Below are 15,589 nucleotides of genomic sequence, written 5' to 3'. Positions count from 1 at the left end.
AGAATACCTGTGCATATCATGTTAGTCATGTTACCTCGTCACAAGTATTCTCTGTGGCTAGGTACATGTTAATACTGTCGCTTACCTGGAAAAACACATTCACCCTAGATAACGTTGTACGCATGTACAACGAGAAATAGTCTAATAGTTTTAAGACAAAACCAAGTTATTTCTTTGCCTATTTCTGTGACAAGGTTGTTATCAGGTTCTTGGATTATGATAACTCTTTACATTTCTTTCCATCAGGTTGTAGCACGCAGTCTAATTGAAGATATGAATAGTTCGGGATCTGTGAGGATTGAGGACAGAGAGGAACTGGATCTGTTCCTTAGGTTCCATCACGAGATGGGCACAATCCTCTACTTCAGGTGAGAGAAAGGCTATTATTTTCCAGTTGAAATGGCAATGTCTATTAATTCACTCTTCATGTGAGATAAAGGCTGTTGTTCCCTGTTGGAATGGCAGTGTCTATTAATTGTCATTTAAGGTGAGATTAAAACTATTTTTCCCAGTTTTACAATGGCAATGTTTATTAATTCATTCTCTGCTAAATTAATGATGCATTAAATTGCATGTTTAAATTATTCCATTTTTTATATCATTTAATATAATGATTGTCTATTATACAGTGGTCTGTACCTTGTAGGGAGCCCCAAGTGTCCAAGTGTAGCTCATGGCCACACTGTTGTATTGTGTACTGTATAATACTTATAAACCTGGAATCATCTAGCTCATGACCGCACTGTTGTATTGTGTACTGTATAATACTTCCATGCCTGGAATCATCTAGCTCATGACCACACTGTTGTATTGTGTACTGTATAATACTTCCATGCCTGGAATCATCTAGCTCATGACCACACTGTTGTATTGTGTACTGTATAATACTTCCATGCCTGGAATCATCTAGCTCATGACCACACTGTTGCATTGTGTACTGTATGATACTTCCATGCCTGGAATCATCTAGCTCATGACCACACTGTTGTATTGTGTACTGTATGATACTTCCATGCCTGGAATCATCTAGCTCATGACCACACTGTTGTATTGTGTACTGTATAATACTTATAAACCTGGAATCATCTAGCTCATGACCACACTGTTGTATTGTGTACTGTATAATACTTATAAACCTGGAATCATCTAGCTCATGACCACACTGTTGCATTGTGTACTGTATGATACTTCCATGCCTGGAATCATCTAGCTCATGACCACACTGTTGTATTGTGTACTGTATGATACTTCCATGCCTGGAATCATCTAGCTCATGACCACACTGTTGTATTGTGTACTGTATGATACTTCCATGCCTGGAATCATCTAGCTCATGACCACACTTGTATTGTGTACTGTATAATACTTCCATGCCTGGAATCATCTAGCTCATGACCACACTGTTGTATTGTGTACTGTATAATACTTCCATGCCTGGAATCATCTAGCTCATGACCACACTGTTGTATTGTGTACTGTATAATACTTCCATGCCTGGAATCATCTATCTCATGACCACACTGTTGTATTGTGTACTGTATGATACTTCCATGCCTGGAATCATCTAGCTCATGACCACACTGTTGTATTGTGTACTGTATAATACTTCCATGCCTGGAATCATCTAGCTCATGACCACACTGTTGTATTGTGTACTGTAAAATACTTCCATGCCTGGAATCATCTATCTCATGACCACACTGTTGTATTGTGTACTGTATGATACTTCCATGCCTGGAATCATCTAGCTCATGACCACATTGTTGTATTGTGTACTGTATAATACTTCCATGCCTGGAATCATCTAGCTCATGACCACACTGTTGTATTGTGTACTGTATAATACTTGCATGCCTGGAATCATCTAGCTCATGACCACACTGTTGTATTGTGTACTGTATAATACTTCCATGCCTGGAATCATCTATCTCATGACCACACTGTTGTATTGTGTACTGTATGATACTTCCATGCCTGGAATCATCTAGCTCATGACCACATTGTTGTATTGTGTACTGTATAATACTTCCATGCCTGGAATCATCTAGCTCATGACCACACTGTTGTATTGTGTACTGTATAATACTTCCATGCCTGGAATCATCTATCTCATGACCACACTGTTGTGTTATGTACTGTATGATACTTTCATGCCTGGAATCATCTAGCTCATGACCACACTGTTGTATTGTGTACTGTATAATACTTCCATGCCTGGAATCATCTAGTTCATGACCACACTGTTGTATTGTGTACTGTATGATACTTTCATGCCTGGAATCATCTAGCTCATGACCACACTGTTGTATTGTGTACTGTATGATACTTCCATGCCTGGAATCATCTATCTCATGACCACACTGTTGTATTGTGTACTGTATAATACTTCCATGCCTGGAATCATCTAGCTCATGACCACACTGTTGTATTGTGTACTGTATAATACTTCCATGCCTGGAATCATCTAGCTCATGAGCACACTGTTGTATTGTGTACTGTATGATACTTTCATGCCTGGAATCATCTAGCTCATGACCACACTGTTGTATTGTGTACTGTATAATACTTCCATGCCTGGAATCATCTAGCTCATGACCACACTGTTGTATTGTGTACTGTATGATACTTCCATTCCTGGAATCATCTATCTCATGACCACACTGTTGTATTGTGTACTGTATAATACTTCCATGCCTGGAATCATCTAGCTCATGACCACACTGTTGTATTGTGTACTGTATAATACTTATAAACCTGGAATCATCTAGCTCATGACCACACTGTTGTATTGTGTACTGTATGATACTTCCATGCCTGGAATCATCTAGCTCATGACCACACTGTTGTATTGTGTACTGTATGATACTTCCATGCCTGGAATCATCTAGCTCATGACCACACTGTTGTATTGTGTACTGTATAATACTTCCATGCCTGGAATCATCTATCTCATGACCACACTGTTGTATTGTGTACTGTATAATACTTCCATACCTGGAATCATCTAGCTCATGACCACACTGTTGTATTGTGTACTGTATAATACTTATAAACCTGGAATCATCTAGCTCATGACCACACTGTTGTATTGTGTACTGTATAATACTTCCATGCCTGGAATCATCTAGCTCATGACCACACTGTTGTATTGTGTACTGTATAATACTTGCATGCCTGGAATCATCTAGCTCATGACCACACTGTTATATTGTGTACTGTATAATACTTCCATGCCTGGAATCATCTAGCTCATGACCACACTGTTGTATTGTGTACTGTATGATACTTCCATGCCTGGAATCATCTAGCTCATGACCACACTGTTGTATTGTGTACTGTATAATACTTATAAACCTGGAATCATCTAGCTCATGACCACACTGTTGTATTGTGTACTGTATAATACTTATAAACCTGGAATCATCTAGCTCATGACCACACTGTTGTATTGTGTACTGTATAATACTTCCATGCCTGGAATCATCTAGCTCATGACCACACTGTTGCATTGTGTACTGTATGATACTTCCATGCCTGGAATCATCTAGCTCATGACCACACTGTTGTATTGTGTACTGTATGATACTTCCATGCCTGGAATCATCTAGCTCATGACCACACTGTTGTATTGTGTACTGTATAATACTTCCATGCCTGGAATCATCTAGCTCATGACCACACTGTTGTATTGTGTACTGTATAATACTTATAAACCTGGAATCATCTAGCTCATGACCACACTGTTGTATTCTGTACTGTATAATACTTATAAACCTGGAATCATCTAGCTCATGACCACACTGTTGTATTGTGTACTGTATGATACTTCCATTCCTGGAATCATCTAGCTCATGACCACACTGTTGCATTGTGTAATGTATAATACTTCCATGCCTGGAATCATCTAGCTCATGACCACACTGTTGCATTGTGTACTGTATAATACTTCCATTCCTGGAATCATCTAGCTCATGACCACACTGTTGCATTGTGTAATGTATAATACTTCCATGCCTGGAATCATCTAGCTCATGACCACACTGTTGTATTGTGTACTGTATGATACTTCCATGCCTGGAATCATCTAGCTCATGACCACACTGTTGTATTGTGTACTGTATGATACTTCCATGCCTGGAATCATCTAGCTCATGACCACACTGTTGTATTGTGTACTGTATAATACTTCCATGCCTGGAATCATCTAGCTCATGACCACATTGTTGTATTGTGTACTGTATAATACATATAAACCTGGAATCATCTAGCTCATGACCACACTGTTGCATTGTGTACTGTATAATACTTCCATTCCTGGAATCATCTAGCTCATGACCACACTGTTGTATTGTGTACTGTATGATACTTCCATGCCTGGAATCATCTAGCTCATGACCACACTGTTGCATTGTGTACTGTATGATACTTCCATGCCTGGAATCATCTAGCTCATGACCACACTGTTGCATTGTGTACTGTATGATACTTCCATGCCTGGAATCATCTAGCTCATGACCACACTGTTGTATTGTGTACTGTATAATACTTCCATGCCTGGAATCATCTAGCTCATGACCACACTGTTGTATTGTGTACTGTATAATACTTCCATGCCTGGAATCATCTAGCTCATGACCACACTGTTGTATTGTGTACTGTATAATACTTCTATGCCTGGAATCATCTAGCTCATGACCACACTGTTGAATTGTGTACTGTATAATACTTCCATGCCTGGAATCATCTAGCTCATGACCATGTTGTTGTATGTGCTGTATAATACTTCTATGCCTGGAATCAAAAATATAGCAGGAGAGTACATCTTGATAAATGCTACACCATCCTTAAGTAACTTACTGTGACCCATATGTACATTTTTACTGTTGATACTGTTCTCCCTAAACTGGATTGTATGTATCTTTATTAGTACCACACTTGTGTCAGGAAAAGGTCACTGTGACCTGTTTTTCTCATTTTACTGGTTTAGGTTAGCTCATGACCACATGCATTAGGCTGTATGCATGCATTCTATCCTGTATGAACTCATGAAACGCTGTGATGCATCTTCATGAGCACTATGACCTCATTTCAGTAGATCCAAATTAACCATATTTTGTACTTCATTGACATTGGGTTATATTTTATTTAATGATCATTTTTCACAGTTGCTATTTTTCACAATGGTGAACTTGATGATATATGTTTCTGTTAGTACCACAGTCTTAAAACAAAAAAGGTACAATGTAATTTTTTTATTTTATTTTAATAGCATAGGTCAGGTTTTTCATTTAGTTCATGAGCACATGATATTTTGCTTGTTATGCATACAATCAAGAAACTTGGTGAGTGGATGCATCTTGATAGGGTCAACATTTTTTTTTGTCAAAAGAGGTCTGTGTTACCTATATAAACCTGCCAATTCCTAAGAGATTTACCCTTAAAGTATGGACTTACTGCATAATAGAAACAACTACAGAAAAATGATCATTGCCAAAAATTACAGATAATTGGTTTATCCGTGTTTTATTTTGATCCGGGTTTCATTATAGAATTAGTGAAATTAGTCAGGGAACCACACTAACTTTACAGCAGCACCCCAGATGCTTTACACTGCACTTACTTGTTCATGTGAAGCGTCTGCTTGATCAATTTGTTGATTATAAAAAATTAAAAATCACGCCCAGAAAGTGATAAATGTTTAAGACGTAAGGGAAAATAAGTTTCTAGAAAAGTGTTAATAATCAACACAGAAGAATAGAAAAGGAGTATTCAGATTCTTGTGAATAAAAGCTGGAAAGGACACGATTACGTTTATATGACATCATGTGCTAATTTGAGTAGTTTTCATGGCAGGAGATATGACTGCCATCGTCATGTGAAATTTAAAAGAATTTCCAAGAATTATGTCAAGTTGAGAGATAGCAACGTGCAATTGAGTTGCATAGGCTTTGGAATTAGAGGTTTGTGCAACTGCACTAGTGGTAAATAAAGTCTATGTGTACTTACAAACTTTTCAGTTGAACATAATGTTTATCATTGCTGTATCAAAATTTTAATTGCGTTTTCCAGCTTTACAATAGTAGTTATTGATATTTTGTTACACCTTACTGAAGACTTCTCAGTCTTATGGAAAAAATTTGACTGACTTACTGAGACGGACTCGACATAGTATGCAGGTCTGCCTATATTTCATGCACAGTGACCTTACGTTTGGTTTTGAATTGAACATAAAACTATACTTGGCAACAGGAGCAATGTAAGTAGATACAAGTCTTCATATTTATTGGTACAATGATATAGCAAATGTTTGACGATCAGGTGCTTTATTTCTCTTTCACTTTACAACCTCAGATGCTACTGATATGTTATTTGTTAAAGACACCTTATGCACTAGGCTGGATTAAAAGTATGACATAGTCAACCTTTGTGTGCATACTATACACATTTTATTTCAAGACAAGATTAAAGTAAATCATAACAATAAGTTGAATAACTATCAGTCACCTAGATTCATGGAAATATGTCATGGTGGTGGAGATGTGAACCTTGACATAAGGTATTTCACTTGTACTGTTGATTTTTATCCCTGCTTGTAATTATGGATGTACATGGGAAAATATCACCAATTTTTATCTGTGCAGTGCTCAAAGATTTTTTCTCTCAGTATTCTGACAATTTAAATGATTTTGCTTTGCATTTTCTATATGCAGTAAGATCCTCATTTATAGCAATGATATGTAATACTTTTGTTCTCCTACACGTATCTAGATTATCTTTGATTCAGCTATATTGGGTTGTTCCACAATCTAATCGTACCTTTGAAAATTGGCACAATAAGCAGTCTGACATACATCTCACTAGCTATTGTTAGCCAATCAGGTAATAGATGATTACACCTTATCTCTTTGCTTTTTAATTGTTTCTATTTAAGCTGGCTAAAGGATAGTTTTGCCTCGGCTCCAATCATGACTGTTTATCATTTCTTCATGCTACATGTAACCGACATATACTGAATGTGGTTTTTGTTTTATTTTTGAAGATTACATAAAATGTCGTTCTCTTGAAACACAACCAATTCGGAGTTTGGTGCATTACGAAATCATGTTTTAGCATGACATGCCATGTTATAGTTTAATTAAAATCAGATCTCCTCTTCACATAGGACAGGGGTGATCATGCTTTTATACAGATTGCGCCCTATTATGGCAGGTTTGTCAACATCTTGAAAATACATTTTGCATGTCGTTAGTGAGATCAAAAGTTTATCTGGCAAATTGTATTATTTTTTTGACAATCCTGACAGGCACCTCTTTTAGAGTACAGGATAAGCCTGATCCGAAATTAGAACCCGGGTATCTGGGATTTATTTACCACTGCTGTGTGACTGTGGTCCAAAACATTGGATTGCGTTAATATCAGGGTCACGTTAATGTGGGGTTTTACAGTATTTTACTTTTTTCAGAGAACGACTCATTGTCACATATACCATGTATTCATGTCTAATGTGTATGATGAATAGGGTATCAACACCGTTTACTATCGTGCCATCGTGGCATGCTGTTCATCTATAATGCATGTAATTCCATTGAAAAATTGCACACAGATTTACAATATTCAATATTTTTTTCCCAGATCATTGTGTCTGAATTAAACGTCTAATATACAGCATGAACAGAGTATCAACACCGTTTACTTGCCGTCTGACATTGTACCGTCGGTGCTTGCAATTAATCCATAAAAATTGTAATTGCATTGCAAAAACTGCATACATATTTAAACTATTCAGTAATTTTGTCACACATCATTTTGTGTCTGAATTCAATGGGAAAATTAACAGCAAAATTAGGTTAAGAAAGATGAAGCACATGTACAGTTCATTATTGTTCCAGGGTCTATGAACAGTCCACAAATTTCGTAATGCTAAAATTTTCTCGTACGAGTTTTCGTGGACATTTATCCATTGCAAATTTCCAATAATTAACGCTTGTATGCCTATTCGTTGAAACGACTACATCAAGAATAATTAAAAATCAACACATTCTTTGCATATAACTTCTACTTCAGATTTTGTGAATAGCAAAAGAAATGTGTGAAAACTACTATACTAATCATTGTGCAAAGTGCAGAGATTGACTTGCGTTTGTGAACTTGCTTTTCCATAACAGTAAAATATTTGTATAAATTATAGGAAATTAATAAGGAGTTCATAAACAAACACCATGCCCATGAAAAACCAGGGAACTAAGTGCCGTGGACTTCTAATGGTCACGAGTCACTTTTATATAAAAAATTTAAGCTGAACGCATGTAAAATGTCATACCTTTCCAATTTCCGGTTAATAAAGTGGACATTGTTTACTGGTCAACTGATTGAGTCTAATAATGCTGCCAAGCCCAGCAAACATGTTGGCAGCTTTTGGTTTTTGATTATTGAATTGTGAGAATCTTTTATCAACCACCGCATTGTCTGCTACGCTACCTAGTTTTGTATGCACTTAAAGAAGAAACACATTGCGGCTATTGTCTGAGCAACGATTATTTATAGAATTAATTGAAGACAATCACAAAGATGACTTACTGGCTTCACTCATGGATCAGTAATAAGTAACATTTCCAGTAATGTTTATTTTGGCATAACACTTCAAGAACCTGGTGAAATTGTTATACTTCAGAAGCCAAGCCACAATCGTATTAAATCTGAATTCATTCTAGAACATTTTACATGATATTTCTCGTACTTTAAAAAAAATATTTTTCCGGGTACAAGAAAAATACACGTACATGTATTTAAAATTTCCGGAACCATGCCATGATCGTATTATATATCGTATTGCACTCAAATTCCTACATGATCAACTCCCCCAAAATGATAATAAATTTTGTTTGCACAAAGTGCAGAGAGCTAATTGCGTTTGTGAACTTGCTTTTCCAGAACGGTAAAATATTTGTATAAAAAAAATAGGAAATTAATAACAAGTTCATAAGCGAACCCCATACATGTGTAAACCCTGAGAACTAAGAGCAGTGGGACTGCATCATATATCATATCCGAATTTGTGTTATGGGGGGATTGCACTGTGTGTGTGTATATATATATACACACACACACACACACACACACACACAGAGTCAATGCAATGGTCACAGATACATTTATTGAATTAAATTCATGCGATATAAGGATAAATATTTTGTATCTAATAATCACAAAATCTTTACTAGTAAAAGCGACTGAAGATAAATTGGGTTCATTCAGTGACCCCTCACTATTAATAAGAAAGGGGAGATACTATCCAGTTATATTTTCGTGCTTAATATACATACTTATGTGAATATTCCATTCAGCATTGTTATATATAATTATACAGTTAAAAAGCATTATAGGTAATAGTTACCTATCCCTTTTGTATTTATACTATTCATTTACTTCAGCTTGTATCATACACTTCTTGTCGCATTTGTATATTTAGAAAATTTGGGATATTGCTTTTCAGTTTAATGGGTTTATCTTATTGATGTAGAGTTTTAAATGAAGGACTTTCTCCAGCATGAATTTCGTTAGAAATGAAAACGATGTTATGGATGTTTACCAGACTTTATATTTTTATTTGCATTTCTACAAAAAAGTATTTCCACTCCGGTGGCCTAGTGGTTAGAGCATCTGCCTTGGAAGCGGGAGGTCGTGGGTTCGATCCCCAGCCAAGCCATACCAAAGACTTATACCAAAGACTTAACAAAAATTGTACTAACAGCTACCTTGATATGCATTCAGCATTAAGAGGTTAGTGTTAGGACTTGTGGGCCTGGTGTCAGGATAATGTGACTGGGTGGGACATCATGCTATGTGTCTGCTGCATGATGCCCCAGTGCTAGACATCACTATAAACTGCTCCACTATATACATCGTAGCGATATGACTGAATTTTTTTAAAAGCTACATTAGAAATCCTAATCACACACACACACACACACACACACACAAGTTGATAGTGCACTGACATTAATTTTGTTATAATAAACTTTTGACTTACACTGACTATGATTTTGTTATAGAAACTTTTGACTCTGGTCAAATCCGTTATTTTGGATTTATATGAAGGTTATCTTGACGAGGTGCCTTTTTAGGCATTGTGACTTGATCTTTTCATATATAATGGTTCGTGAGTAACACAGTTCAAACATATACATAAGATATAAAAATAGCAAACGACGATGTCTTGTGTCAGGACTGGTCGGCCTGGTGTCAGGATAACGTGATTGGGTGGGACATCATGCTAGGTGTCTGCAAGGAGGTCTTGTGTTGGGACTGGTCGACCTGGTGTCAGGATAATGTGACTGGGTGGGACATCATGCTATGTGTCTGCAAGGAGGTCTTGTGTTGGGACTGGTCGGCCTGGTGTCAGGATAATGTGACTGGGTGGGACATCATGCTGTGTGTCTGCAAGGAGGTCTTGTGTTGGGACTGGTCGGCCTGGTGTCAGGATAATGTGACTGGGTGGGACATCATGCTATGTGTCTGCAAGGAGGTCTTTTGTTGGGACTGGTCGGCCTGGTGTCAGGATAATGTGACTGGGTGGGACATCATGATATGTGTCTGCAAGGAGGTCTTGTGTTGGGACTGGTCGGCCTGGTGTTAGGATAATGTGACTGGGTGGGACATCATGCTATGTGTCTGCAAGGAGGTTTTGTGTTGGGACTGGTCGGCCTGGTGTCAGGATAATGTGACTGGGTGGGATATCATGCTATGTGTCTGCAAGGAGGTCTTGTGTTGGGACTGGTCGGCCTGGTGTCAGGATAATGTGACTGGGTGGGATATCATGCTATGTGTCTGCAAGGAGGTCTTGTGTTGGGACTGGTCGGCCTGGTGTCAGGATAATGTGACTGGGTGGGACATCATGCTATGTGCCTGCAAGGAGGTCTTGTGTTGGGACTGGTCGGCCTGGTGTCAGGATAATGTGACTGGGTGGGACATCATGATACATGTCTGCAAGGAGGTCTTGTATCAGGACTGGTCGGCCTGGTGTCAGGATAATGTGACTGGGTGGGATATCATGCTACATGTCTGCAAGGAGGTCTTGTGTTGGGACTGGTCGGCCGGGTGTCAGGATAATGGGACTGGGTGGGACATCATGATACGTGTCTGCAAGGAGGTCTTGTATCAGGACTGGTCGGCCTGGTGTCAGGATAATGTGACTGGGTGGGACATCATGCTACATGTCTGCAAGGAGGTCTTGTGTTGGGACTGGTCGGCCTGGTGTCAGGATAATGTGGCTGGGAGGGACATCATGATACGTGTCTGCAAGGAGGTCTTTTGTTGGGACTGGTCGGCCTGGTGTCAGGATAATGTGACTGGTTGGGACATCATGATACATGTCTGCAAGGAGGTCTTGTATCAAAACTGGTCGGCCTGGTGTCAGGATAATGTGACTGGGTGGGACATCATGCTACATGTCTGCAAGGAGGTCTTGTGTTGGGACTGGTCGGCCTGGTGTCAGGATAATGTGACTGGGTGGGACATCATGCTACATGTCTGCAAGGAGGTCTTGTGTTGGGACTGGTCGGCCGGGTGTCAGGATAATGGGACTGGGTGGGACATCATGATACGTGTCTGCAAGGAGGTCTTGTATCAGGACTGGTCGGCCTGGTGTCAGGATAATGTGACTGGGTGGGACATCATGCTACATGTCTGCAAGGAGGTCTTGTGTTGGGACTGGTCGGCCTGGTGTCAGGATAATGTGGCTAGGAGGGACATCATGATACGTGTCTGCAAGGAGGTCTTTTGTTGGGACTGGTCGGCCTGGTGTCAGGATAATGTGACTGGTTGGGACATCATGATACATGTCTGCAAGGAGGTCTTGTATCAAAACTGGTCGGCCTGGTGTCAGGATAATGTGACTGGGTGGGACATCATGCTACATGTCTGCAAGGAGGTCTTGTGTTGGGACTGGTCGGCCGGGTGTCAGGATAATGGGACTGGGTGGGACATCATGATACGTGTCTGCAAGGAGGTCTTGTATCAGGACTGGTCGGCCTGGTGTCAGGATAATGTGACTGGGTGGGACATCATGCTACATGTCTGCAAGGAGGTCTTGTGTTGGGACTGGTCGGCCTGGTGTCAGGATAATGTGGCTGGGAGGGACATCATGATACGTGTCTGCAAGGAGGTCTTGTGTTGGGACTGGTTGGCCTGGTGTCAGGATAATGTGGCTGGGTGGGACATCATGATGTGTCTGCAAGGAGGTCTTGTGTTGGGACTGGTCGGCCTGGTGTCAGGATAATGTGGCTGGGTGGGACATCATAATACATGTCTGCAAGGAGGTCTTGTGTTGGGACTGGTCGGCCTGGTGTCAGGATAATGTGGCTGGGTGGGACATCATAATACATGTCTGCAAAGAGGTCTTGTGTTGGGACTGGTCGGCCTGGTGTCAGGATAATGTGGCTTTGTGGGACATCATGATACGTGTCTGCAAGGAGGTCTTGTGTTGGGACTGGTCGGCCTGGTGTCAGGATAATGTGACTGGGTGGGACATCATGCTACGTGTCTGCAAGGAGGTCTTGTGTTGGGACTGGTCGGCCTGGTGTCAGGATAATGTGGCTGGGTGGGACATCATGATACGTGTCTGCAAGGAGGTCTTGAGAATATGAGGCAGATTCAGCAGTATTTGATCCATGACATCAGGTTCAAGGTCGAAGGCCATGCTTATATTACATCTGCCTGTAGACATGGAATAAAGCAATGTTTATTTTTATAACATTATTTGATGTTGTTGCTGTTGTTTTAGGGTTTAAGACCATTTTTCAGCACAATATAGGTTATACATGGCGGCCAGTGTAACTGGTGGAAGAAGAACCCTGGAAAACACAGGGAAGAACCAGCGAGCCACGAGAAGCTACTGGGACACTTTCCCACATGAACATTATTTGATATGCATGAGCTGACAGACTGGACAAAAAGTAATTTGATTTCCAGTACACTGGTTGACATGCATGAACTAACACACAAGCCAAAATTACATTGGTTGACATGCATCAGCTGACAGACAGGCTACAGTACACTGGTTGAAATGCATGAGCTGACAGACTGGCCAAAAGGTAGGTTGATTTCCAGTACACTTGTTGACATGCAAGAGCTGACAGACTGGCCAAAAAAGTTTGTTGATCAACAGTACACTGGTTGACATGCATGAGCTGACAGACTGGCCAAAAAGAAGGTTAATTTACAGTACACTATTTGACACGCATGAGCTGACATACTGGCCAAAACGTAGGTTAATCTACAATACACCAATTGACATGCATGAGCTGACAGACAGACCAAAAATTAGGTTGATCTACAGTACACTGGTTGACATGCATCAGCTGACAGACTTGCCAAAAAGTAGGTTGATTTCCAGTACACTGGTTGACATGCATGAGTTGACAGACTGGCGAAAATGTAGGTTGATCGACAGTACACTGGTTGACATACATGCGGTAACAGACTGGCCAAAAGGTAGGTTGATGTCCAGTACACTGGTTGACATGCATGAGTTGACAGACTGGCAAAAATGTAGGTTGATCTACAGTACTCTGGTTGACATGCATAATGCATGAGCTGACAGACATGCCAAAAGGTAGGTTGATCTACAGTACACTGGTTGGCATGCATGAGCTGGGAGACTGGCCAAAAAGTGGATTGATTTGCAGTACACTGGTTGACATGCATGAGTTGACAGACTGGCCAAAAAGTAGGTTGATCTACAGTACACTGGTTGACATGCGTGAACTGACAGACTGGCCAAAAAGTAGGTTGATTTCCACTACACTGGTTGACATGCATGAGTTGACAGACAGGCCACAAAGGAGGTTGGTTTCGAGTACACTGGTTGACATGCATGAGTTGACAGACAGGCCAATTGGTAGGTTGATTTCCCATACATTAGTTGATATGCATGAGTGGACGGAATGGAAAAAAGATGATTAGTGTCGCTAATTAATTTGAAGATTATTAAACCCAGGATGATTACTGTCCCTGATGAAAATGATGTACATATTGTCCGACAAGAATGATTTGAAAGTTGTCCGACAATCCTTGTGACTGTTATACATCTCACAGGTTGCATGCTGTACAAAATTGATCAAAGACAACAAGCCCTGTCATTGTTTGAGATAAAATCAGCGCTGTCATTGTTTGGTGTCTTAAGATATATAAAATCTATATTGGGGTTTGGACCAAGACAAAAAATCCCAGTGAAGGGGTTACATTATTTATCTCCCCACAAGGCTTGCCTCGTTGGGAGACAAATAATGTAACCCCACAACTAGGATTTCCTTGTCTCGGTCCAAACCCCAACATAGATTATTTTTCTCACCAAATATTTTCCTTTACAGTAAAATTAACTCTTCACTAGTGTTATGTAGTTCTATGGTCTTGGGAGGCTCTGAAGTGTGTAGGTCTATGGTCTTGGAAGGCTGTGAAGTGTATAGGTCTATGGTCTTGGGAGGCTATGAAGTGTATAGGTCTATGATCTTGGGAGGCTGTGAAGTGTATAGGTCTATGGTCTTGGAAGGCTATGAAGTGTGTAAGTCTATGGTCTTGGGAGGCTGTGAAGTGTATAGGTCTATGGTCTTGGGAGGCTATGAAGTGTGTAGGTCTATGGTCTTGGAAGGCTATGAAGTGTATAGGTATATGGTCTTGGGAGGCTATGAAGTGTATAGGTCTATGGTCTTGGGAGGCTATGAAGTGTATAGGTCTATGGTCTATATGCATGGGTCAGTGTTTTCTGTCATAGTTCTTTTCACACAGCATTGAAAAAAATTTTCCTGTCTGTAGCAGTCATTTTTCAGGTCGGCATCGCTAAATGTAGCTAATAGTATATAATGTTTTACAGATAATTTAAAACTAGTTAGGTAGCTTTATTTGATGATGTTGACCTGAAAATGCACTGAGCTAGGCCTGCGTATAGGATAAAATTGACCATGCTGTGTGGAACGAGCTAGTATAATACCAAAAAGCTTGACATCATATGCATGTGTCTTTGTCTATCTCAGAATGTTTTTGAAAGGTGTGTTCTCAAAGATGGATTGACCTTAACTTACTGTGTTTTTATATATTTGTTGTTGTTGTTCCATTATAGAATAACTACATCAGGCACAACAGAAGACAAAGGTTTTTTTTAAAGTAGTTCTGAGCACTTGGCTGAGATGATTGGTCTGAGATGACCTGACTGAGATAAGAAAAGTAAGGTTAGCAAAACAGCTAGATTTCTCTGTTACATGGGTGAAAACAAAATCAGCCCTGTCATTGTTTGCAGTCTTGAGATAAAATCAGCCCTGTCATTGTTTGATTTCTTGAGATAAAATCAGCCCAGTTCTTGTTTGATTTCTTCAGATAAAAATAATTTTATACATTTTTTTCAGTATTGAAGTATTGAGAGAGAAGATTGTGCTGGATCCACAGTGGATGATTAATGCCCTGAAGTCCCTCATCACAGCAGAAACTTTCATCAAGAAATACTCTGCTATCACTAGCAAGTGGTATGAATTCAAAGAAACAGGAAAACTCACCCATGAATTGATAGGTTTGTACATATTTGCCTTTTGAAAAGAAT

At 39.7% G+C, this 15,589-nt stretch overlaps 1 protein-coding gene across 3 annotated transcripts in view; it reads left to right on the top strand.

Annotated features, from left to right (window-relative positions):
* LOC149772528 (uncharacterized) overlaps positions 1-15,589 on the top strand; it is a 152,226-nt gene that overhangs the window by 97,017 nt on the left and 39,620 nt on the right. For all 3 annotated transcript variants that reach the window (XM_089947662.1, XM_089947663.1, XM_089947664.1), the window contains 2 exons: positions 247-368; positions 15,399-15,559. In XM_089947662.1, the coding sequence (XP_089803788.1) occupies positions 247-368; positions 15,399-15,559 (283 nt within the window). The remainder of the gene's footprint in view (positions 1-246; positions 369-15,398; positions 15,560-15,589) is intronic.

The sequence above is a fragment of the Sinohyriopsis cumingii genome, unplaced genomic scaffold, assembly GCF_028554795.1.
Source record: "Sinohyriopsis cumingii isolate HCF-2022 unplaced genomic scaffold, ASM2855479v2 utg001397l, whole genome shotgun sequence".
Taxonomy (NCBI): domain Eukaryota; kingdom Metazoa; phylum Mollusca; class Bivalvia; order Unionida; family Unionidae; genus Sinohyriopsis; species Sinohyriopsis cumingii.
The sequence above is the reverse complement of the archived record's forward strand: the minus strand, read 5'-3'. Positions and strand labels throughout refer to the sequence as shown.